Source organism: Macrotis lagotis, chromosome 1, assembly GCF_037893015.1.
Source record: "Macrotis lagotis isolate mMagLag1 chromosome 1, bilby.v1.9.chrom.fasta, whole genome shotgun sequence".
In the NCBI taxonomy this organism is placed as follows: domain Eukaryota; kingdom Metazoa; phylum Chordata; class Mammalia; order Peramelemorphia; family Peramelidae; genus Macrotis; species Macrotis lagotis.
Window position 1 is genome coordinate 22,073,414 of NC_133658.1, and position 26,588 is coordinate 22,100,001.

Sequence of the window (26,588 nt, forward strand, 5' to 3'; positions counted from 1 at the left end):
CAAAAAACAAACTTTCCCTTCCGAAGTAGAATTAATTCTTGCTGTAGACAAGGAAGCTGGACTCATTGTTTAGTTGACTTTATGTCCAGAGGTGGAAACAAGCTTGCTGTGGAGGGATTGGGCTCAAAATGGAAACAAGATTGCCATCAGTCTTTCCTCTCCACCTCTTAGTGTATATGGAAAAGCACTGGGGGAGACTGCAAGGGTTTGATGGGTCCCTTTAGTTTGAAAACACGATCCAAGATTGGTGGTAGGGGTTGGTGCCCAGGGATGCTTTGGAGCTGCCTGGCCTGGCTGATGCTTAGTCTTTGTCTTTCAGCTCCACGGAGGTGGATGACATGATCCGGAAGTCCACAAACCTGCTGTTGACCCGAACGCTGAGCAGCTCCCTGCAGAATGTCATTAAGAGGAGGAATGTCGGGCTGACAGAGGTGAGATTGTGCAGCTAGGGACTGCCCTGGCAAAGGCTGGTGCTGCCTGGCCCTCCACCCCGCTTCCCAGGAGGTGCATTGTGGTGTGGCCCCAGCAGAATATCACCCTCCTCCTCTCACCTTCACCTTTTCACATGAGGACTGCAGCCCCTCTTGGCTTAATCTGTTTGTGCTTTGTCTTTTCTCCTGCAAAGCCCAGTTCTTTCTCTCCATGTCTTTCATGGGCTTAGCCAGCTTTCCGGTCAGAAGTTGATATGGTTGGAAGGAACAGTGTGGATCATTTGCCATTAGTTATATGAGAGGGATTTTGCTCAGAGGATACTCTCCACATCAGGTTCCTATTAACGTGAATGACAGTCCAAATATAACATTTTATATGAATTCAGTTCTTGCCTGGGCTGAGGATCTTGGCAGTCACAGCCCTTGGCTGGGGTATGCAGACCCAGCTTTGGCTTTGGGAGAAGTCTCCCAGGCCCCTCCAATCCCCTGACAGGTAACCCACTTTATCGGCACAGAATCAGGGGGGTCTTTCCAGGTAGGGAGACTTCCTCTCATTTCTTAGTGATGACTTATTCTGTCTTCTGATGGGAGGGGACAAATCAAGGTATACTCAGGGCCCCCTCGCAGCCCCTTAAGTGCAGGCCAGACAAGTTGGGGCCTTTTGGAGTTTGGGGAAAATGTGAATGGGAGAAGAGTTTCCATTTAGTTGGAAACTCAGGACTGCAGCAGTCAAAGGCTTTGTTGGCTGGCCAGGTCTGTGGGGGAGTGGCTGGGTTAAATGTGGCCCCGGGTCCATGCAGAGCCAGTTACGAAGTCAAAGGAGAAGGACTCTGGATGGGGTTCCTTGCATTGAGGTCTCCCTTGTCACATGGACTTCTTGGTTGCAGTGAATAGGAGAGGTTTGAGGTCATGGTTCGTGTTATCCTGGATGGTGGACAGTGCCTCCCAAGAGTTAGGGCCAGGGCTCTGAGGCTTCCGAGAGAAAGCTGCAGGGAGGGCTTGGGGTGCCTCAATGGGTCTTTTGTTTTCCTTGCAAACGATTGAAGAGGACTCAGTCATGGTGGGGGAAGATGTGGGCTGTCTCATCAGAGCTGTTGTTCTGTTTAAAAGGGCTTGCCCCTTGCAGCAGATCACCTTGGGGGTGGTAAAATGGGACCATCTACTCATGAATGAGGGCATGGGGAGAGTGGGGAGCCCTGAGTGAGTTAGGCTCTCTTGGGCATTTGTGACACTCTTTTCTCTGCTGAGTAATGGAAGATTGCTTATGATCTGGCCCTTGGAAGGCTGCTGAAATATCCATTGGGAGATTCATGCTGGAGTCCTGGCAGGCATTGCTCTCTGGACTGAAGGCCCCCAAAGGCCTGCAGGTTGTCTCAGAAGGTCCACTGTTTACCACTTGGATGGTCTGGCCAGTTGACATCAGTTTTCTCCACTCAAATTGGTGACCATCACAAAGGAGCACCGACTTGAGACTCAAGTCCTGGAGTGTTCATTCAGACCTGCTTTCCATGAGCATGCTTTGTGACCTTGGGAAGAACTGGACTCGGAGCTCAGAGGGAATTTTGGTGACTGCTTTTCCTCCCCAGCCTCAGATGGTAATGGGGAAGCAGTAGGGCAGAAGCCCCAGGACAGCCCCAGGAAAGTCACCGCAGCCTCCCCCGCCATCACCAACTTCATAGCCCCCTCGCCTATAGGAGCGTCCCAGGCTGTGCTGCTCCTTATCCCAGGGAACGTGTCCTTATTCAGAGCCTGCTTCCATAGACACCCCCCCCACACACACTTTAGGTCTTCTCCCTCTCGCCTTATGAGATGGGAATGTTCTGTGAGTGGCTGCCCAAATGGGCTGTTTCCCCTCCCGAGCCTCCCTATATTACGTTCTCAGTGATTACACTAATTGGATTTAGAAGAAAACCAAAAACCATTGAACCATGATGGGGTCCTGGAAGGGATGTCCTGGGTATTTGCCTCTTTCTCCTTGAGAAAGCTTCCCTACCCACCCAGGGGGCCCCTCACCCTGTACCCCCTCCACCTCCCCCCCTACTGCCCAGCTTTGCTTTTGTCTTGTGAGGGCAGGGTCTGACTTCCTTTTGTTTGCTTTGGTGTCTTGGAGAGCTTAGCAGAGGCTTAGCATGATAGACTTTATTGACATGTTAGTTATAATTATTATTATTACTAGTCAAGACTCAAAATGGCTTCTGTGGTCTCAGTAAGAATAAGTAATACTGCGATTAGTAACCTGCTTTAAGGCTGTGCATGTTGTCTCAGTGGACCCCCCCACACACACACACACACTGACCCTGAGCAGTAGTAGTGAGGACAATAGGTCAGAGAGAAGAGAAGGGGAGGTTAAATTAACTCAAGGGTGGGGGGGAGCCCCAGCCGGTCAGCATCTGCAGCAGGAGCAGAACCTGGGAGCCTTCCCAAGTCTCCCCCCACGGCTGCTGCGGTCTCCTGATAGCTGGGGCTTGGGAAGGGTTCAGCTTTCTCCCGGCCCACCTTGCTGCCGTCGCCCCTGAGGGCACGGTCTTCAAATTACACGAGTTCTCCAAAGCAGCACTTAGATGTCATTGAGATGGGTGACCCTTTGACCCTCTTCCTCTTCTTGTTTTGTGTCACCACTGACATTCATTAGGTGTGGGGTGCCCACCTGGGCTCCTAAGATAGGTGATGTCTGGTTTGGGAGCTGGAACCCCTTCCCTGGGAGCACAGTGATGCTGGGGGTTTGGTCTGGAGGGGGGGCCTCAGTCTGACACAAGAGTGAAGGAGAAGGCTCTGCTGTCCTGAGAGAAGGCAGCGGCTGCTCCATAATCTTGGGGCCAGAAGGCTGGGAGGCATGCCGGACCTGCCTCCCACCATCTATGGGAGAAGTTTTCTGGAAGAAGGAAGGGCCTCCTTTGGCTTTCCTGAAGGAGTGGGGAAGTCCTGTTGGGAATTGGGAGGCTGGAGTCAGGGTCCCTATCTGAAAGATGGGGGCGGGGGGCCTGGATGGGCTTCTAGCCCCTCCCAGAGCTCAGTCCTTCAGAATCTGATATCTTTTCTGGAAGATGTCCCTGCTGTTTTTCCACCGGGCTACCCTGGGGAGGGTGTTCTACAGCCCCTCCACTCACAAAAGTGCCTGGGAGAGAGTCGTGGGAAGATGCCCTGCTTCTGACAGTTGACTCCTGCCATGTGTGGTGGCTCATGGCGACTTTCCTGCTTTCCTCTTCTGTATTTGAAAGTGTCCACCCCATGTGACCCACAGGAAAAAAGTTCTGAAGGCGGAGAGATGCGAAGGATGAGGACATTTTCTCTCTGACATTGCTCCTCCACCCCACCCCCTTTCGCCACCAGAGCATCTGCTTTTCCTTTGCAGGTGCCCTTGGGAAGGTTTGGGGAGCTGTCACTCAGATGCACAGATTGCACCGAGCTGATTAACAGACAATGTTCCCCCGAAAATGACACAGTATCTGCTGTAATCCTCGGGCGCTTTCATGGTCCATTCTGGGCTCTGCCATGAAACGCTTCCACAGTGACTGACAGTCAATTGGTGTAATTCATGGGGATCTTTTGTGTTGACAGGTTTTGAAAAAGTCGTGGGAAATTATAACGTACCCAGTGAAGCCGTCGTCTCTTTTTTTATAAGCTGCCAATATCATGAAAAACAGGACAATCTTCTCTTTGACTGTCACTGGTTTGCAATTGCATTAACATGACACGATCCCTCCTTCTTATTAGGATTTCAATTTATAGACACGGCGCCTTTCCTCCAGGTAGCTTTGCTCATTTTAAAACAGAAACCCTTCAGTTTTCCCAATTGGTTCTCTTCCCCTTCCCCCCACTTGCACCAACCACCTGCCCACCCTCACCAGGCAGGGAAGGAGTTAAGAAGGCTTTTGTTTGTTTATTGACTTGTTTCTTCTTGGGGGGGGGCAGAATGTGTTTGAGGGGAGGGCTTGATTCATTTTTTCCTCTTTATTCCCAGGGATGCATCTGAGAGTGTGGGCATTTTCAGATAGGGCAAGGGGTGGATTGGGGGAATTGACCCCCTAAAACTTTGGTTCTAGATCCAAAGTCCTCTGTCTGTTTAACAGTTTCCCTGGCTTAGAAGGGCACTGTCCCAAGGGCTGGGGGGAGCTCCTTGAGAGTGGCCTTGCCGCTTGCCCTGAGTCTCATTCCCCAGATTTCTGCATCTCTTGGAACCCCACAGAGGCTGGCATCAAAGCATCTTCTCCCCCTCTAGCCTCTTCATGGACAGAAGTCCCATAAGCAGGAGGAAGGTAAATATACTTTCCTGTGGATGGTTGCCTAGCTCTAAGTTTGAAAAAATAGATTCAGTAGACACTGGGCCTGGAGGGACAGATGCTGACAGTTTCCTCATCTATAAAATGGGAATAGGAACAGCTTTGCTTCCCAGGGACGCTGTGAGCATCAAATGAGGCAATAATTGTGAAGCGCTAGTACAGAGTCTGGCTGAGCTGTTTCAGTTGTGTCTAGTTCTTCTTGGCAGTGATCCCAGAGGGTTTGCCATCTCCTCCTCTAACTCATTTTACAGAAACTGAGGCAGACAGGAATTAGGCGACCTGAACTCAGGAAGATGAGACTTTCTCACTCTGGGTCTGGCACTATAACTAGCTACCCATCGTCATATGATGATAGTATCATAGCATCTCTATTTTGGAAGGCTCTTTAGTGGTCATCTGGTCTAGCTCTCTCTGAACATAAAGTTTCTAATATCTCCCTCTTGAAGGCTTCCAGCTTTAGAGGATCAGGATATCACCTGAGGGCATCAGCCTCATTCTTGGAGGTATGAGTGACCCCAGTTCTTTGGTTTAGTCTGTGGACTAGTTAATGAGATAATTAGAGGCTACAGAATGGGTGGAATGAGGAGTTGTTAATGGGTCACTGTCAATGTATTAGGTTTCCAGTGGCTTCTCCAGAGATCTGCATTTGATCTGCATTGAATAACACTTTTATCAGCAGTTTGCTTAGAGGCCTAGGTGGCAGACTCCTCCCATGGGCATAAGAGCCAGAGCTGAGGTTAACTAACAGGGAGGGTCTACATCTTAGCAGACTTGAGCAGAGCTGTCAAATAGACTACTTGAAAAAAAAGAAAGCCAGCAACACTCCCTAGTACCCCCAACCCTGATTAAAATGTGATTGGGAAATAGTTTGATAAATAAAAATACAAAAACATACATAATATTATATTTTAAAACAGTCAATATGTGACCACAGGGATCCCTATTTACAGAGGAGTGACTTCCATTTCTATTTGAGCTTGACCCCATTGGGGTCAGTTTAATGAGATGAAATTCATGAGGATAAATGTGAAATCTTGTGGTTGTATAAAAAACAATTAGTTCCTCAAATCCAAGGTGAGGGCGGCATGGTTAGAAAACAGCTGTTCTGAACAAAGATCTAGGGGTGATGGGAGCTTCTGGAGGGGCTCATCTAGCCCCAGAGCACACTGAGAGGAGTACAGACTTCAAGAAACAAGGGATGAGGGTTCAGCTCCACTCTGCTCCTGTCAGGCCTCATCTGGAGATGTGTGGGTGACTCGGAGTCCAGAGTTTGATGAAGACATCAAGAGGTCAGAGATGGGTAGCCAGGTGGGACTGAGCTTGTTATTGGAGATGGGAAGAATCCCAGGCTGAGTGGGAGCCTTTCCACATCGGCAGCACTGACTAATGGAGCGAGGCGGGAGATTTTCTTCTTTTGAGGCTCAGAGGGCAGAACCAGGAGCGTTAGATGTCAGTGGCAAAGAGTCAGATGTAGGGTCCGGAAAAGCATTTACCACTCAGAGCTGTCCAGAAGTGGAGGGGGTTCCTGTCTGAGAGGCAGCCGGCAGGGATTGGGTGACTGGCCATTCCTTGTTTGGCTTCTTCAGCTCCCAGCTCTCCTACTGTTACTGTAAATTGTGCCTCGCAGAGCACGTAGTCAGCACATGTACTGTGAGTCCCATTTTCCCAATGGACCCGTAGTGCTTTGTTCTATGAGCCCGAAAGCTGTTGGAATTGTCTGAGAAGGGCTTTCAGAGTTCTACAAAGTATCGCCCACTGCCTTTCATGTACACCATATATAAAGCAAATAGGATACTGATCTTTTGCTCCAGTGTGGCTTCCTGTTTAGCAAAAAAAGTGAAATGCCACCACCAAAAAAATCCCAAAACTCAAGCCGTCAAACATTATACAACAAGAGGTAAGACAGGCTACTATATATGGCTTACAAGTTCTTATGATTGAAGTAAGATGACAACTTAATTTTATAGATGATGACACCAAGGTGAGCCAACTTGAGGCATTTTTAGAGACTATCTAGTCTGTCCTTTTGCTTCTAGAGGTGCTTGTACTATAACTCCATATGGAAGTGACTCCATTTTTATCTTAGCTCTTCCTAATGAAGTACTCCATCTGGTCTACCTGTCTACCTCATACTTGTTCTTTCCAGTTGGGTGTCCCCTCACCCAACTGCTCTCCCAAGTGGGTAGATCCATATTCCTAAAACTATAGCTCACTAACTCCAAGGTAATTGGACCTTTTGTTTCCTTATATTTAGGGAATTTTTTTGAATTTTTTTTGCAGGAGCCCATTATGGGGTACTAGAGGTAGTTGATAGATAGATAGATAGATAGATAGATAGATAGATAGATAGATAGACGGCTTTATAGATTTTGATGTGTCTTCTTGTAGTCATTTTATCTTGAAACAGATATTTACTAAGATAGCATAATAAGAACATTTTTTTCCCCTCTGAAACCAGGAGTGCTTTTTGCAAGAGTGGACACAGACACTTAGAGCTAACAGTGAGACATATACAGAGGAAACTTATGTGGTCCTTCCTTCTTGGGACCACCTCATGCTACTCTGCATGGGCATGGCATCTCATCTGAGTGGATGGCTTAGCTGGATGCCCTACACCTGCCCATCTCTGCACTCCTTACAAGACTTCACAGCTGCAGTAGAGTCCTGGAGAAGGAGAGACCCCTATGTCCTCCAGCCCAGGTCCTTGGGGCCACTGGGGTCCTGCTAATTTCCATCTTACCTCTCCAACTGCTGTTCTGATTCATCATGCTTCCTAAAGGGATAATAGAGTGTAAACAAACCATTGTACTTAGTTTAACATACTAACATTTCATTTCAGCTCACCTGTCCCTTTCTATAATCATATCCAAAGAGCTGGGAACCTTGGGGAGGAGGGCAGGGTGGATAGATGATTTCTTAGTGCGTGTGTGTGTGTGTGTGTGTGTGTGTGCATGCATGTGTGTGCCTGTGCATATATGTGTGTGTCCACATGTATATTACAAACCCAGCTGTCTTTCTTAGCCGTCTTTCTGCCCCCCCCCCGCTTTCATGACCTCCTCTCTCATGGTGCACCAACCAGAGTGTGCAGCCCATCATTCCCTTGCATGTTCTCTGGGGTCAGAAGCTCCCCTAACATGGTCAGGGCACCCATATACCTTTTTTTGCTTTGTAGCTTGTACAGATTATCATCAACACAACCCACTTGGAGAAATCCTGCAAGTATCTGGAGGAGTTCATCACCAACATCACCAGTGTGCTCCCTGAGACAGTCCATACCACCAAGCTCTATGGGACCACCACATTCAAGGTGAGGACTCTGCTTATGGCACTCTCCCAGAATGGATCATCCCTGAGTTGTTCTCTGGAAACTTTTGTTCTTCCCTTTTCATAGTTTCTGCTCCCTTAACAAAATAGTTCATTTTGAGTCAAGAGTCTGGTGCCCACTTCACTTTGTATCAGTTCATCCAGGTCTTCTGAGGTTTTTCTGAAACTATTCCCTTCATCATCTCTTATAGCACAATATATTTCATCACATTCATATATACAACCTATTCATCCATTACCAAATGGATAGACATCTCCTCAATTTCAAATTTTTTGCCACCAAAGAAAGAGCTACTCTAAATATTTTAATGTATATTTGTATATTTTTCCCCGGTTTAAATTTTCTTTGGGAATACAGACCTAATAATCCAGTATTGCTAGATCAAAGGATATGCACAGTTTTGTAGCCTTTGAATAGTTCCACATTGTTTTCTAGAATGGTTGGAGCAGTTCACAATTCCACCATTATTGTATTTTTAGACTTTTTCATCATGTTCATCAGTTGTGTTGACTTTTTTGCTCTTTCTTGCTTATCTTTTTAAAAAATGCTATTCTATAAAAAAGGGAAAGGAAGGATGATGGGGAAAACTGTATTAAAAAACAGGCTACATCAACAAAAACTTATTTCAAGACAAGATTACAGGATAGTTTTTGATGGGAAGATTAAATTGAGGTTAAAATAGAAGAACAGCAGCAAGTATTGTGAAATATTCCTAATGTGATGAGAGAGAGATAGCAGCTTTCCTGGGATGGGTTGACATTTTCAGAGCTGTGGAATAGGATTTTGAAAAAACGAAGTTGATTTGGAATTATGAGAGTATTCATCCTGGCTCTTTCCCTCATGACTCTTCTGTTCTAAAGCCGCTGCTTTTGAGTTCTCAGTCTTGGTTCTGACTCTTCTGAATGAGGGTCTTCTGCCAGGACTCTGCAAAGGGCAATCATGAAGTTATTGCAGAATGATATAAATGGTTTACTTTGACTTCTGCTTTGTGGATAAGAATGAGATTTCTTCCATAGTGATTTGGGTGAACATTTAGTAAGTGCCTACTGTGAGCCAGCCTCTGGCCTGAGTGTGGAGTAAACAAAGAATCAGAAGGCATGCAGTCGGAGGAGCTGTATACAGATAAGCTATGAGCAGGGGCAGCGGGCATCAGGAAAGTCTTCCTGGGGAGGTGGTGGAATGAAGCCAGGTGAAGCCAGAAATGAGAGGGCAAGGCATATGGGGCAGGGGAACAGCCGGGGACAGACTCTGAGTCTAGAGATGGAGTGGCTTCTCCAAGGAAGAACAGAGCTCGGGGTCAGTGGCTATCAGAACAGGTGCTGAGGAGGAGAGTGGAGAAGCCTGGAAAGGGAGGCAGGGATAGGTTAGGAAGGGCTTTGAGTGCTAATAAGCTCATGTTGTACTTGATCCTGGAGGCAACAGGGAGCCCCTGGAATCGACTGGGTCAAGGAGGGAGGTGGTCAGACCTGGGCCTTGACAGCAGAATCAAGATTCTGGTCTCACTAACCTGGAGTAGGTTACAGTCAGGGCAGGAAGACCTAAGAGGAGGTCACTGTCATGATCCATTATCAAGGGGAGGAGATGGTCATGCCAGGGGGGAACGGGGGGATATATCTGAATGATGTTTCAGAGGGAGACTCAATGACACTTGACAACAGTCTGCTCGAGCAGATGACACCTAGGTTGTGAGTCTGGATGGTTGAGAGAGGACGGTGGTACCTCTCATAATAATAGGGCAGCTACCAAGAGGAAAGGGGCAAAGATAATTTTTGAGTTTAGCTTTGGATATGTCCAGTTCAAGATGTCCATTAGACAGTTGAAGATATGATCCCAGATATTAGCTGAGAGGTTAGGGCTGGACAGAGAGATTTGAGAATCAATGACAATGATTATATTGAATCCATGGGGACCTGGGAGTCAATTAAGCAAATAGTATAGGGAGAGAGGTCCCAAGACAGAACTTTGGGGGACACCCATGTGAAGAGTCATAAACTGGATGAAGGTCCAACCAAGGAGCTAAGGAGTAGTCAGACAGTCTGGAGATTCAGGACGGGGTGGGGGGGGTGTTCTAGCCTCTTCCCCCATCCCACAGAGCAGCCAGTCTCTTCTCTTGTTACTCAGACCCAACACTCCATTTCCCTGTTCATATCTTTTTCACAGTTTCACGCCTGGGAGACACTCCCCTCTTGGTTCAAGAGGCGGCTCAAGCCAGCCACCTGCCTGCCCACCTGTCCATCTCGTATTATGTTCCATCTACTAATCCCCATACGTATACGTACATGTGTATAGGTGTGGTGTCTCCCCCAATAAAATAAAATGGAAGCTTCTGGAGAGTATGATCATCTGTCCATTCTGAAGACCTGAAAGCATCCAGCACTAGTGGTTGTTTAGAGGAAGCCTTTTGTTTTCTGGCATTCCCCTGACTTGAGTTAACCATACGGCCTCCCTGGCCAGCTAGCTGCCATATTAGAGGGTGGCGTGTGGCTTCGATTGCTGCTCTCGTATTCCAGCTCCAAAAGAGTGATTTTTCCACATGGGTAGGGAGCTGCTGGAGGTGCCCCAATGCCAGGTGCCTACTTAGCAGAGGGGAAGTTCTGCAGACCACTAAAGGTTGTGCTGACAGGGCTTATTGGAAACACTGAATACTCTAAAGCACTTTGAAAGGCTGTTTTTTCCAGGACTCTTGCAAACCAGCTAATTCGGCTCTCAGTATAAACACAGCAATTACAATGGCTGCATGTTGTGTATTTTCCTAAGCTACTGTTTCCCAAAAGCCTTCCCTTGCAGATGGAAGCCTTTTGCTGGATGAGGAGGGGGCAGGGGATCCAAAGGGCTTCCTGGGGGTGGTCTTGTAAGAGTGCTTTTCGTTTCTTCTATGTGCATACAAACCCAGTTAGAACTCTTTGCCTCTTGCTCCCAAGAGCTTTCCAGCCTTTTGAGGATGAGAACCAGGGCTGCTACTAGTAAGGAATCGTGGGAAGCCATAGTGTGTGGCACATGTCTCCCAGGTATGCAAGGACAAGAATGAAGAGTAAATGGCCACCCTCATTGGCCTCTTAACCCCACGGTCACATCAGTGGGACAGAAGGGTCCGGGGATGCCAGCCCTAATGCCTGCCTAACTTGTCTGGGCCCTGAGGCTGGCACAGCATTTCAGACTCTGTCTCCTTTGACAGGATGCCCGCCATGCTGCAGAGGAAGAGATTTATACCAACCTGAACCAGAAGATTGACCAGTTTTTGCAACTGGCTGACTATGACTGGATGGCTGGGGATTCGAACAGCAGAGCCAGTGATTATCTGATGGATCTCATTGCCTTTCTTCGGAGCACCTTTGCTGTCTTCACCCACCTTCCTGTAAGTCACTGTTGCTCCTGCTCTATGCTCCCTTTGATGGAAAAAGAATCATTTCCCTATTTTCCTTTTTCTAACCTGTAAGCTATCCCTTGAAAGCAGTTCAGGGGAACCATCCTTAATCTCTTTGAAAGAGTCTGGTCTTGAAAGGCTATCCAGGGGAGGGCAGTTGAGTGGACCTGGGCAGGAGTTCTGGGCCTTCTAGCAGCAGCGGAGGAGAGAGATGACCCAGTCTTCTGTCCTCTGCCCTTTCCACCCAAGCCCCCCTGTTGTAGAGGTGGGCAGTATAAATAACTGCAGATCTAATGTGAACTCTTGGTAGCAGCAGTCAGCAGACCCACTGTTAGTTCATATTCCCGACTCTGGTGGCCCCGAGCTTCCAGGCTACTCACCTTCAGATGTCATCCAGCCAGAGAATGAGAGACTCGGCTCATGAAAAGTGATGCTGCAGCCTTGTCTCAAGACGCTGCATTGGAGGATCTGGACTGGGGCTGGCTGTTGAGAGATCCTACCTTGGCTCCAACTCCAGTTCCCCTTTTCCCCTTGCCTGGAATTTCTACTCTCTCCTTGCTTTGCCAATCCCTAACAAGAGGACCCTGTTCTTTCTGGTGCCCTGCCACTGTTGCAGGGCAGCCAGATGGCATTGTGCTTGGAATCAGGAAGATCTGAGCTCAAATGTGGCCTCAGACATTTCCTAGCTGTGTGACCCTGGGCAAGTCACTCACCTCTGTTTCCCTTGGTTTTTTCCTCCTCTGTAAAAATGGGCTCAGGATGGAAATGAGAAACAACTCCAGGATCTTTGCCTTGAAAACCCCAAATGCTGTCCCAAAGAGTCAGACACTGCTAAAACAACTAAACAGCCACCCCTATTATACCTTTCTCTAGTTCTTTATTGCTGACTCCTTTGCTTTCTATCCATCCATCTAGGGATGCTTCATGAGCACAGTGGAAATAAGGGCCACTAATTCCTTCCTAAGAATCCCTACAGACTACACATTGACTTAGTCTTTAATCGTAATATTATCTATGTTTACTTGTCCTTATATCTGTTTTGTTACATTTTTCTCAGTTATTATATATTCTGAAGGTCATAAAGCCACATGTTGACACCTCTGCCCTGGAGTGTCTGGGGCAAAACCATGTTCCTTATTCTCTCTTTAAACTCATAAAGGAGGAGGGTCCCTGTCTCTGAATTCAGGATCCTCCTCTGGTGACTGTGGGTCAGTGACTCTTCCTCTCTTGCTGTGAAGGACTCAAGACTCTTAGGCCCCCTGACTCCAATGTGCACTTTGCTGCTTCCTTTATTCTGACTCTCCTGGCCAGTATTCTTGGTACAGCCCTTGAGGCAGAGGGGCTTGTGCCAGAAGTCTCTGATGCTCCAGGATCCAGAATTGTTGACCCCCAGAGGGCAGCCAACCTTGCAGCTTCACCATCATTGCTGCTTAGCTTTTGTGAGTGGTGATTTCTCATCTTTGCAAGCAGTTTGAATTGGGGCAATGTCTTTTTACCCCCATCTGGCCTCATCTGCTTGACTGGTCTACCCAGGACCAATGACTAAGCTGAATCTGAAGGTCTGGCAGTTTGGGCTGGAAGGAATGATTATAATAGGTAGCATGTATGTGGCACTCCAAAGGTTTTAAATAGATGTAGAGTAGAAGGATCCTCTAAGATCATTTAGTCCAGTTTCTTCATTTTCCAGATGAAGGGGTTTGAAACCCTTTGCATCTAGAGCCCATGATAGTTCTTCTGTACTAAACTGAGTTTAATATTTTCCCCTTGGGTTCTTTCCTGAGATGTGAGTATAATTAATGAGCCAGAAAGTGCACTGAGTGTCTAATTGTCCCTCTTTGGGTTTCGACTGCCCCAGGATGAACTTGGACTCTGAGTCTAGAATAGGAATCCCCTAGGGGAAACGCCATCCAGAGCCTTGGATGATCTCCTCTCTCAACCACAGGCCTACAAAATTAAAGGAAATCAGGATAATACACCTCCTGACAAGACCTGACCTCTAGAAATAATCTAGTGAAGAAGAAAATACCCGTCCCCATCCTCTCAAATGGTAACTCTTACATTCTCACAAACCAAAACACAATGGCTAGTTGGTCTGATTCAATGTCAAGCCTCTCCTTCCTTCTCTGCTTTACCTCTTGGGGGAATTTATTCTGATTTCAAAGGGCAAAGCTCTTGGTAGACAGAGGGTTCAGTGAGCTGCTTATTCAACCAAAGACATGCTGTTGTTCGGCTGGAATGAAATGAAATACTTATTTGGGAGGACATAATTGGGTACCCTACTGATAGCGCCATAGCCAAGGGAAAAGGGTGAGTCTGGACTCGGGGACCCCTGAGACCCCTCTTCACCCTGAAAGAATTCTCTGATTCTTTGGCAAGGTGCTTCCTTGGACTCTGAACCTTCCTTCCTGTACAGATTGTCCTAGAAGAGTCTGTCTCCCGGGAATTGTTTAATGCCCCTCTAGCCAGGGTCTTCAACTAAGTTACATTAAATGTGTGGGTCAGAGGAGCTGGAAGGATGGCCAAGGCTAGGGACTTTTGTTGTTATTGTTTGTTTGTTTGTTTGTTTGTTTGTTTTGCAAGGCAAATGGGGTGAAGTGGCTGGCCCAAGGCCACACAGCTAGGTCATTATTACTAAGTGTCTGAGGCCCGATTTGAACACGGGTACTCCTGACTCCAAGGTTGGTGCTCTATCCACTGTGCCACCTAGCCTCCCCAGCTAGGGGCTTTTAAGTTCTTCAGAATGTCTTTTCTTCCCAGCATCTTTTCCTAGGAATTGGGGTTTCTTTTCCCATCTGACTCTTGACAAAACATTGTCCTTCTTCGGAAGCCTGTATTGTCAGGCAAGTTTTCTGATGCCTCCCCCTTCAAAATCCCTCTTGCTGGGCTTTCAGTTCATCTCTTCTTTATCAAGGTCCTGAATGAAAGGAGGGAAGAGCTGGGCACACTGGTCGATCCTTCCTTGGAAAGTACTTTGTGGTCCTTAGTGATTTCATGGAGGAGAGACTTTCTGCATTGAGATTTTTGGAACTATTTTGGGCTGGGAATTTCTTATAATCATAGTAGCTATCATTTATCTAGTGCTTTCTAGGTGCTGGGTGCCAACCCCAAGCTAAGAACTTTTCAGTGATTGCTTTTTTGATCCTTATGATAACCCTGGGGAACAGGTCCTTGTTATCCCCATTTTGTAGACATGAGGTGATCTGTCAGTGTCTGATGTCAAATTTGAACTCAGGTCTTCCTGACTCCAGGCTTGGCACTCTGTCCTATCTTGGCTATTGTATAGGTAGAAAGAAGTGTGTTGAAAGTTAAATGGTAAGGAAACTTTCTTTTGGATTGATCATTTTCAGTCAGGCCATATTCAAGCTAGTCCCCTGTTAATTTAGGTTGGACACTCATTCAGTAACTAGTTCGAGGAGGTTCACTGGACCAGTGCTTGGGAGGGAGCTTCCACAGAGGTGTCCTAATTTTTTTTAACGAGGGAAGCTCCCCAACCTCAGAGATACTCATCACATCAAAGGGACCTTCAAGAGATGCACCTCATGTTTGTTTTCTGCTTAGGTGACCCTAAACCTCCTAAACCAGGAGAGCCTCTTAAAGTAAAACCAGCAAACCTGGGCAGGGAGAGGTAAGAGAGGAAGACGATTGATTGCTCTCATGTCTCTCCTGAGCTCCTGTCTCTATGTTCTTTACACTTATTCCCTTTTATCCTCTCATTTCCTTCTTCTGGGTCTCCTACTTAGTCTGAATCTCCCTTGGAAAGAGAAGAAATGCCATTTTATCTCACATCAGTCTCCTACCTTTGAGGTAAGGGGAAAGGATGCCATTGCATTGGGTCAGGCCTCCCTCTTCTTAACTTAAAGAGAGAAACAGCATTCCATCCAACACTAGGGAAGAAGAGAAAGGCCATCCCATCAAGTCTGGAACTTGGTCTCCTACCTTGGGGGAAGGAGAGTAACCATTCCTTTAGCTCCAAGAATTTGTTTCCTTGCCTGAACTGCCTAAGCACTTGAGAGGGCTCCATTCTGAGGACAAATCCTTTCAGCAATTAAAATTATCCAAAATTATTCATTATTCCTCAGAGGTTAGTACTGACACTCCCACCCCTTCTCTATATCCTCCCCATCCCAGTGACACTGAACCCTTTTCTGTTGTTGCTCAAATCCCATTACACAGACACACATACACATGCAGATACATACACACAGACACCCACCCCCCTATTCCTTACTCCTGCTGTATAAATAACAAACTTGCTTTTTCTTCCTTGCTCTTTCTATCTTCTGGTTCTAATTGAGACCCAGATTCCTCTTGATAGCTCAGCCTCTCTGTTCCCTCTTTCCAGTAATGACTGCACTTTTATTCATCCCCCTTCACTCACTAAGTTGAGGGAGTTGGAATACCCCTTACTCCCTATTGCCTCTTCCAGGTTCTTCCTCTGTCATCATTACTCTAACCTCCCCTCCTTTGAGGCTCACTCAGTCCGTTTCTGCCACTCAATAAAGGCTGAAGGATTTGTTCTTAAAAGAAGAATTGAAAACAGCAACCAGAGGAAATTCACATCTCAAATGCTGGATGTAAAGTAAAGCAACTCTTGAGTTTTCATTTCATACTCCAGTAATAATGGTAGATGGAAATATTCAAAGCTTGAGGGATTGCATTAAGGCAGGCATATGGTAGTCTTCTCCCAGAGAGTCCCACTCCCTGAAGGTCTTCCTTTGAAGTCTTGTGTTGGGATATAGTAAAGTGGTCTTGTGGGATCTCTTCCAACTCAGATTATATGATTCCAGGAAAGAAAGTGAAAAGGTATCTTCAAACATGGTGCACCTATACTTCAGCATGAACAATTGTTAAATTAATTGGAATTTTTTTGGAAGAAGAGATTTGAGTGGTAGAAAATGGGTATCTGGAGGCAGTTGAGATATCATAGACATAGAGATCTTATTTTTATATAAGGGGATACCCAGCTTCTCAGTATCCTTAGAACAGCCCTGCCCTTGCAGTGGTCAGAGAGCCCAGAGCATAGTCCATTGCATTATGAGGCTACCACTAGTTATAGATTTATGGTGGTGAAATGTAAGGAGAGAGCTGATTGGCTTCCAAAGCCATTCCCACCCCCCCCAAGTTTTTGTTGATTAGATCTCTCATTATCCTTGGTTACCCAGAAAACTATGGATAGTTGATGAAAGTTAGTAAGAATGTCCACAACAAGTTTAAGGTTAAACTTAAATTTAAAAAATGCTTATCCTCTACCCCTACCCTTTGGAGCACAGAGGATAATTGTCCATGAATTTTTTCAGGCTCCCATTGTGTAATTTACAATTGCATGCACAATTACCCATTTTGCATGCTCAACTTCAGGGCCTGTTTTTGAAAATGTATCCCTGTAAGACTTGATAATTATCTTAAAAAAATATTTGAAAGAGAGGAAATGCTATCTCAAGTATGAAACCAGGAGTCAAGAGTCCTGGGTCTGTTTCCCAGCTTTCTCGTTCACTTGGGTGACCTTGGGTGGGGGCAAGTCACCTACCTAACCCTGCCCCTTTGCTTCAGTTCCTAGCATGGGTGACTGGGCAGGTCACTAAACCCTACCTCTTTGCTCCAGCCTCTTTACCTGGAAAAACCACATGATAGTTGACCATGACCTCCCTTGTCAGACCATTGTTTTGTTTCTATCTTCAAATGATAGCAGTTATTTACATATAAATTATCAAGGCTGAATACTAAGAACTCAAAATTATTAGTTTACCCTGGGATCTATTGTTTTTCAGTTGAAACATAATAAACTCTGCTCCAGTCCCTTATTTCAACTCTTTAGCTGAGGTGTTTTTCTACCTCTAGTGCATTTCCTGTAAACAACATATTATTGGATACTGCTCATTAATCTCTTTAGTTAGCCATTTTCATTTCATAGGTGAGTTTATCCCCTTCATCTTCACAGTTAAGATTACCAACTTTGTATTTCCCTTTATTCTGTTTTCTTCAGCTTATTCTTTCTTCTTTTTTTAACCTACCCCTCCTCAAAAGTCTGTTTTCCTTCTGACCATTGTCTCCTTCAACCTGCCCTCCCTTTTATCACACCCAGACTTCTTTTTCTTAGTCCCTTCCCCATTGCATACCTCTTTAATATAAGGTAAGAGTATATTCCTTTTTCTTACTACTCCCTTTTTTTATCTTCCCAACATAATCAATTCAAACCTGTGCCCTCTGATTATGTAGACTCCATCTAACTTCCCTAATAATGATAAAGTTCTGGTATCCTCTTATATCCTCTTCCCATATAGGAATTTAATAAACTTAACCATAAGATCCTTTTGATTTCTCTTTCATGTCTACCTTTCTGTGTTTCTCTTGGGTCTTGTGTTTGAATGTGAAGTTTTTTTATTCAACTCTGGTCTTTTCAGTGACAGTGCTTAAAAATCCTCTACTTCAGTAAATGTCCATTTTTCCCTCCAAAGGTTTATACTCTTCTCTTTTCTTCAGTAGATTGTCTTGATTATAATCCTAGCTCCTTTGCCTTCTAGACCATTCCAAGACCTCCATTCCTTTAACATGATAGCTGCTAAATCTTAAGAGATTCTGACTGTGACTCTTCTGCATTTGAATGGTTTCTTTCCAGTTGCTTGAAATATTTTCTCCTTGACTCGTGTGCTCTGGAATTTGACTGTAATATTTTGGGGAATTTTCATTTTGAGATCTCTTTCAGAAGTTTTCTATTTTGCCCTCTAGTTCTAAGATATTGGAATAATTTTCCTTTATAATTTCTTGAAATATGATGACTGTTTTTTTTTTGCTTTTTTTTCAGGTAGTTCATTTATTCTTAAATCATTCTTAAATTCTCTCTTCAGTTTTCTGGATCATTTTTTAAAACGTGTTTTATTGTTTCTTGATGTCTCATTGAGTCATCAGTAGATTCCACTTGCCCAATTCTAATTTTAAAGGAATTATTTACTTTAGTGAATTTCTGTGCTTCTCTTTCCATTTAGCCAATTCTACTTTTTAAGCAGTTATTTTCTTCAGTATTTTATGTGACTCGTTTACCAAACCAGGGCTAGCATTTGAGAGCTTAGGACAGGACCAACAAGGACAGTTTGCCTTCCAGTTCTGCCCTAGACTTTTCATTGACCTTGGTCCTTCTGCCCCCACCACGGCTGAACATGATGATGTGTTCGGCAAGGATGGACTCTTCAGAGCATTTTCATGACGGAATAGTTTTTAAATCCCTCTGGCAATTTTTTCTGTCCAGGTGTATGCAGTTATGTGCTCAAGATAGAGAGTGCCCAGGGATGATGTAGGAGGGAACCAGGAGTGAAAACTCCTGTCCCCAGCCCAGCCTCAAGTCTTTGATCTGAAACACCCAAGGGTCAGCAGTAGAATTCTCTTAGGAAGTTTCCATGTTCATGATGATCCTATCAAAAAAACAAACAAACAAACAAACAAAAAAACAACAGTGAGCAACCAGTCCCTTTGATTGGGCCTTTGTCAAGGGGAAGCCTTTAGGAATTACCAGGATGCCTCCAGGTCATGTCCAGGCCTCTCAATAACTCCTGGTGATGAGAGGACTTTATGGCAGGCTTGCTCGGACCCATCTCCCCACTTCGCCCTCCCACCCCTTCTTATTCATTCTCTTTCCCAGGACCCAGACTCTCATTCTGCCACTCTTCATCTGTCTACCTGAAGAGTGACTATCTGGGGTATTATTGCATGTGTTTACGGCTTCAGTGCTGGTAGCAGGATTCATGAATCTCAACGTTGCAACAGAGGAATCACCAGATTGATCTCCTTCTCGTGGGGCCAGGGTTCAGTTCATGATTGTTAATCCATCAGGGAGTTTGTATTTCTTTGGGGTTTGTTTGTGTTTGCGGCAATTATTTAGTATTTCTATTTTTTTAACCTAATATAATAGCTATGAAGAAACCTTTGCAGCTGTTCAGTCTGCTATGACCCAGTTAGCAACTTCTGTGTCTATTTAAATGATACAAGCCAGGATGCTCAGCTGCTCCCTTAGTCATTAAGTCCTCAGGCTTATTAAAGTTGAAACACCAATTTTGGCTGGTGAGGCCTGGAGTGGAGGAAAAAGACTGAAGTTTGAGGGTGAGAATATTCGGTCCACAGTGGGGTCCAACTTATCTATCAAACAAGCCACCAAGAAGGACGTGTTCAATCCCAGACAGAGGGCTATGCTCTTGGGGGAGAAGGGCAAGAATGCCCCAGTGGGGAGAAGAATCCTTGCCCAATTCACGGAGATGGTGAGTATCTGCAGAGACTTTACAGGTTCTTCTACTCTCTGACCATGGGTTCTTCCAGGGTGGCTTCATGTTTTTGCCTTTCTTTGTTTTTATACAGGGCCTGGCCCATGGCAGGTGATAAGAAATGCGTATTCCCCACTTTTCTCTCCTTTTTCATTTCTGCATCTAGCTCCTTGTCCAGCCCCATTCTTAACTGAAAAGGTAACAGTCAACCTGCTCTTTGATTGTCCATCCATTTGCATAGCATGCTTTGTCTAAACAATAGACATTTTCCATCCACTTGTAGTTTTCTTTTCTCTCAGGAGAAAATGATGATTTGGATTTATAAGTCTTTGCAGTTTTTAGGTGGCTTGAGGGACTCAAGGTGAGTGGTTGGGATTGTTTCAGTAAAATATGAGCAAGGATCTCAGAGGGTGGGGACAGAGAAGGAACCATGGGAGGTTTCTGGACTGATGAAAAAGTTTGGAAGAGAAGTTGTGGAGAGTGGGATAGCTAGTAGGATGGCCTAGACTGAGAGGAGGTAACCCAGATTTCAGGTGGACCCCATCACTGGACAGGAGCAAAGCAGAAGTGAGAGAGGGGCAGGCTGTGATTTTCCCCATTGTGGATGGTCACAAAGGTGGTGATGGAGAGAAAGTGAGCGATCCACCACACACCTGGGAGTAGCATTAATGTTTTTCAAGGAGTCTTGGAGTACTTTTGACTAGCTTTGTAGATACCCTGCTGGAAAACAGATCAAAGATAACCAGTTCATATTGTGTTCCCTAACCCCTTCAATTGTGTGACTGTATGTCCTTTTCAAACTTTCATTGAGAATGACTCTAATGCATGCATAGATTATTCTCTAGTGTTTCCATACCCAAAATAGTATGTATATGTCATAGTCATTATGCATATTCTCCTGATTCCCTTTTCGGGGAAATAACCACAAATGAAGTGGTTTTCCCCCATCTTCTTTAAGAAACCTTGAGAATCAATCATTTTTGTGATTTCTAAGACAGACTTTCTGAGTATTGGTCTAGTTCATTTATTCGCATAATAGGCAGGATAATTTATGGACCCTCTCACCCCACCCCAGGCTAAAGTATGTCTATTTGTTCAAGGAAAGGTATATTGGTGTTCTGAGAATTGAGAGTTCTTTGCTGGATGGGAGATGTAGTGGAATGATCTAGCCCTATTGGGCACCCTGACTTTAGGGAGAGCTTTTTGTGTCTGCAGACAACCTGCATGCCTTTGGGAGTGAGGAGTGGGGAGTCGCCTCAAGGACTTCTTTCCCTTCAGCCATTGTTCAAGTGGCATGTTTTCAGACTCCTGACCGTCCCAGTTGTCTTTCTCAGGCCATAATTCAGTTTCACTGGCCTTCTTGAAATGAGATGCCCAGAGCTCAACACCTCACTTGACGAGCCACGGTCTCCTGCTGCATCCAGGACCCTCCCTAGTCGTCCTAATCCAAGTCAGGCCATTGGACCCAGATGGCTCTGGAGGAGAGTGTGAGGTTGTTGACTCAGCAGAGCCCCCTTCCTTCAAATCCAGTTCAGTTACATATCCTGGCATCACCTCCCTGATGTGGTGGTCTTCTTTAAGAATGAAGGACAAGCATCAGCAACAGGGCAGAATAAATGAGTCGTGGATTGCTCTTTCTCATTTTGATTTTCCTGTTTGTCATTTTTTTCTGCTGTAGTACTTCAGGGATTGTAGTGTCGGAGTAAAAATGTGGTGGCTTAGCTGTCATTGGTGGAGGAAAAAAGTTTAAAAATCTAAAGACATAGTACATTTTTTTGTCCTGTTTTTGTCTTTGTATCTTTTTAGATGACTTTTTTTTTTAGTTTGATGTCTCCAGACTTCCTTTTTTTGTCTATTGGGAATCTGAGTATTAGGGATGTGGACTAATTTTCCCTCCTTTCTTTCTCATGTTTGTGGAACAGTGCCATTCATCATTATCCATCATTTTTTTCCATTAGAAATTATTCCATTACAAATGGATGTATGATTTAACTATTGTTACCTTTGGCTGCCCTCTTTCAAACTTTTGACACAGAAACAGGTGTTTGCTGTCTGATCCAGTTTTAGGCTTTGTTTTTTTTTAATCTCCTTATTGGAGGGAAACCTATGGCAGTATGGGTGCAGTATGTGTCAGTATCTAATCATTTATCCATTTGCCATTTTTGGCTTCAACAGCTTGTTTGATCAAGAAAATGGAGTTCTTTCATTTGTATCCTATATCTAATTTTTCTTCTAATTTGGTAATGATTTTATATTTTGTTCTAAAAAGTGCAAAAAAGGACTTCCATATTAATCATCATTTGCTTTCCCTCTATTAAATCTAATCAGTTGCCTTCTTTTGTGATGTTATTGGACTCTTTCTGTTTCTCATGCTTTCTGACTCTTTTTGAAGAAAGTATTCATAATACAGGTGTGAAGTATCTGAATAGTCTGCAAATCTTTAACTTCCTTCATTTCATATTTCTTACTTCTAACACTTTTGCCATCCCAAATTATTGCCCTTATTTGCACAGAAACCATCAAGTATTAAAATATATTGCTTTTGTTTGGAGGAGTTTGTTGAATTTTTATGGCCTTTCTCTACCTCTGTCTCTGCTGTCTTCTGTAATTAGATGTTACAGCATAAGAAGCAAGAGTTTTCATTTTGGACTATTTGTGAATTCTTATCAAAAGCACTGCGATTTAGGACAATCTGATGTTTCCATGCAATGATGTTTCTTTTATGCTTTGGATGAGTGATGAAAGCAGTCTTCCCACTTTTTTTATTTGCCTTTCCAAGAAGGATTCATGTGCCACCTTTCCACTGGGTTCTTCCTTTTATCTTCTGTTTGATGGGCACGGATTTGCTCCTGTGACACTGGGCACCATGAGAAGAGTGTGTGTGTGTGTGTCTGTGTCAGTGTAAGTGTGGAGGTTCTGTGTGTATGTGTAGTATGTGTGTCTGAGTGTGGCATGTATATATCTCAGTGTGGGGGGTCTGTGTGTGCGTGTGCGTGTGGTGTAGTGTGTCTGTCTGTGTATGTGTATGTGTCTGTCTGTGTATATGGGGGGAGTCTGTGTGTGCATGTGTGGTGTGTGTGTGTCTGAGTGGGGGGGGAGTCTGTGTGTGTGCGTGTGTGTGTGTGTGTGTGTGTGTGTGTGTGTGTGTATGTGTGCGCGCACATGTGTCTTTTCCTGCAAACTCACTTGGCTTCAGCTCTCCCATTTCATTTGAGGGGAGGGAAGGTCTGGGGGTGGGGAAAAAAAAGCTATTTTCTCATGTTCCCAAGGAAGGAAACATTTGCTGCTTGGAAAATTACAGCTGGGTCTTTATAAAGTACATTTTTATGTCTTTGACAAGATGGCAAATTTGGGCCCGTAAATTGGGGCCAGGATCCCCCAGTGTATCTCTTGCACATGATGTCGGGTGAGGAGTTCACGGTTAAGTGAACAGCGCTCTGGCGCGCGCCCCTGCTCACAGGACTTTCATGGTGGTTTACAGCCACAATTTTAAAACGGTCTAGTAAGTGCCCCACATGTCTCCAAACAAATAGCACATTATAGGAAATCAGACAGAGCGCCCTCGGGCCCGGGGCCTTTCTCCTCCAGCCAGGCATACTCTGGCATCCTTGCTGTTGCCATCAGCTGGCTGCAGGGCGGCCTAGGGCTGGTCCAGGTAGCCTCTCCAGGGCAGAACCTCTTTCTTGAAGACTGGTGGCATTTCTCAGAAGGTAGACCGCCCCCCCCCCCCAGGGAGGGGGAGCTCTGCGGCCATGCTCGCCAAAGAGACAGCACGGCGGGGTACTTCTAAAAAAAGGCCTTGACTTGTGGGCATCGCTTGTTCTCTTTGGCCCCTGCTGGGTTCATGGACTAACTTTGTGCCACTCCAAGATGGAGGCTTGGCCAGTGCCCCCAGTGACTGATGGTCAGCCTAACAAAGCAAGGACGTTTGGGCTGGTGTTTCCCCCTCTTCTGCTGGGTGCTTGTTTGTTGTTGGGCAGTTTCCTTTTGCCCCTGGGTTGTCTTGTGTCCGATAACTCTTCTGGAAGGTGGTCTCAGGGTCAGGAGGTGACGGCGACCTGGGAAGAGGAAGCCACCTTTCCACGGGTGCGGACCACAAGCACACGGGCACACAGGGTTCTGCTTGAGTTCCTTGAAAAGGGAGTCCTGTGTGGTCTTTGTCAGATGGTCATTCAGATTGCAGCTGGAGCCGGCTCAGATCTCAGGGTTCTTCATGGGACTGTTTATCTGCTGCCCTGTGCCTGTGGCCACATTCTGCTGTGGCCAAAGAGAGACAGTGAGCCCTGGAGTTCCTGCCTGCTCAGGGAGTTCCTTGAAAGGAGGACTGCCACATGGGAGAGGAAATACCTTCTTGTGTCATATCTTTAAATGAAGTGCCCTTTTGCAAAAAGAAGACAAAGCCTCCATGGAGAGCTGTTTGGTGCCAGGTCCAGTTGTCCTGGTGCAGTCAGCTTGCTGGAAGCCAGGAGCAGTGCTTGAGACCTCCACTTTGGTCTAGTGAACTCCTCTGAGTGTGCTCCATACACTTCTGAATTTTAAATGCCCCTCCCAACCTACCTAAGACATTTTCATGAATAGTTGTGTCACCTCCATCTGGTTGCCTTGGGCTTGGTACACTGTCACCCAGACCCAGTCTGAGTTAACCCCTGAATTCGGTCCCTACAATGTCCTTGATGGAGCGATAGACATGACAAGGGGTGGAGGGTTAGGACTTCAGTGGAAACTCCCCTGGGGTCCCCATCTGGAGACTTGCCATGCTCCCAAGAGCACACTCTACCTGCCTTTTCCTGGAGCCTGCCACAGCTGGTGGTGTGGTCACTTTTAGCCTAAGAACTGGGGAAACTTCAGAGGAAGGGACTGGATTTGATGCCCAGAGGCCCAGCTCTTACTCTCCCCAGAATCCCCCTGGTCTGCTAGATGCTCCTTCAGAGCTTGAGACCAGATGATGTGGAGAAGTGAGGGATGGGGGCAATTCCCCCAAGTAGGGGAATCCTGGTCCTTCTTAGGCCTTGGCTTCCCTGGAGGGAAAATGGAAATACAACACAACTTGGACCACCCTGGTGCCTACCATGGAATTCCTGAGTCAGCTCCTGAAGAGAGAAGTCACAGTTTTCCTTTGTCCAGAGCAGGAAGGGCCCCAGAGAGTAGCAGAAGGGGATTCTTTGGGATGGGACCTCACGAACCATGGGAGGAAATACTGTTCTTTAGTGAATACGGATATGATTTCAACCTTCTGATTTTTTTCTTTGTTCCTTAGACAATGACTGACCCAGTTGACCCTTTGGTTTACTTATTAGATATAAATTTTAGCTTATTTTTTTAAAATTCAATTTTATTTTCTCTCTCTCCCACCTGCTCTCCCCTCCCCTGAGAATTCATCTCATTTTTTAACCCTCTCCCCAACCCCCACCAAGTCATACCCTTCATAGTAGCATCATTGAGGGTAAAATCCATGTGAAGACAGCGTCCTCCAGATGCGATTGTTGAGCATTGCTTAGGCATTTGGGGTTCTTGGTACACTCCACCTCTGCTCTTGTCCCAGGTGATTGGGAGCTGAAGGCTTTCTATGTTTCACTGAACTTGATGAAAAATCATTAGGAGTGCACTGTCTATGGTGAGGTCAGGAGAAGCGAGGTTTCCATTCAGATTTGCCCTGCTGCCGTGTTTGTGGCTGACTGAATGATTCAGAAAGGCCCCACCGTATCCACCCCCCACCCCAGCTCCCTGCGGAGCCAAGCCGAGCTCAGCCCAGAAGGCTGATTGACTTTTGTGGCATCCAGCCCTTGGTCCAGGGCCTGGCACCCAGAAGTACCTAATTAGTGCTTGTGGACCAACTGGTTCCCTGGCTCCTTGATCCAACCCCGGCCTGATCCTCAGGCATTTCTGCCACACCTGTTATGTTCCCTATGAACACTGCTTGGCTTGATCTTCCTTTTCGGCTGTGTCCGTCTTTCTGGTTTATTCTGGCATGAGAGGTAGTAGACTCTGCCCTCTTACAGTAGCTGAAAGTTGCCAGAGATAGTAACTGCTGGAAATTTGTCTTGTTTTCACTGCTTTCACCCAAAATCTGAATGGGTGGTGCTCCAAGAAGCCACACCTGTGGAAACCAGGTGGTTTGAATTCTCTGCTCCCTCAGGCCCCTTTGGGGGCTTCAGTGGACTTTGGTGGATCTCCAGGGATGCAGAAACTGGTGGAATCCCAGATATCTTTGCAAATTTCTGGTCTTTCCCAGCACCCCACCACACATTTAACAATTGTGCTAATGATATGTTCTTGGCAGTCATTTCTTCCAGTATTGGATAATTAGAAATTAAACTAAATTGGTCATCAGAGAGTGGTTCTAGAGACAATGCATCTGAACCACTCAACTGGATTTAGTCAGGAAGACATGTGGGAGTCTTGATAGGTTGTTTAGCTTGGGGCAGCACACAGTAGGGACTTAAGTGCTCAACCAACTTCCCAGACCTGTCCTGGGGTCGGAAGGCATTTGCTGGCTTCAGGGCCCTGGACATGTTCAACAGAGCCCCTTGCTGGCTTTCCTTCATGCCTCTCCCCCATTTCCCTGGAGCATCAGGAAGACATAGAGTGACTGCAGCAGATTCTGTGGGGGCCCGAGGTTTTGGGTGGAAAGTAGAGAAGATGACCAGGCCTCTGGCTGTCCTTTAAGAAAGGCTACCCTCCATGTTTGCCATGTTTTATAAAAGAGGGAAAACCTTGTAAGGGGTCACACTTTGGGAATGATGTGGTTGCAAGACTCTGGCCCCTGCCAGGAGCAACCTCAGGTAAGTTGTTGCCCCTGTTGGAGTCTCCATTTCCTTCTCCTTAAAAAAAGAGGATTGATTTTGAAAGAGCTCAAAGGCCCCTTTAAGTGCTTAGAGTTGCTCAGTGGATAGAACTGGGCCCAGAGTTCAGACCTAGCCTCAGACCCTCACTGGCTGT

General features: G+C 45.8%; 1 protein-coding gene across 4 annotated transcripts in view; it reads left to right on the forward strand.

Moving 5' to 3' along the window:
* EXOC6B (exocyst complex component 6B) overlaps positions 1-26,588 on the forward strand; it is a 525,494-nt gene that overhangs the window by 303,904 nt on the left and 195,002 nt on the right. For all 4 annotated transcript variants that reach the window (XM_074195695.1, XM_074195720.1, XM_074195705.1 and 1 more), the window contains exons 16-18: positions 320-431; positions 7,884-8,018; positions 11,212-11,391. In XM_074195695.1, coding sequence (XP_074051796.1) covers positions 320-431; positions 7,884-8,018; positions 11,212-11,391 — 427 coding nt within the window. The remainder of the gene's footprint in view (positions 1-319; positions 432-7,883; positions 8,019-11,211; positions 11,392-26,588) is intronic.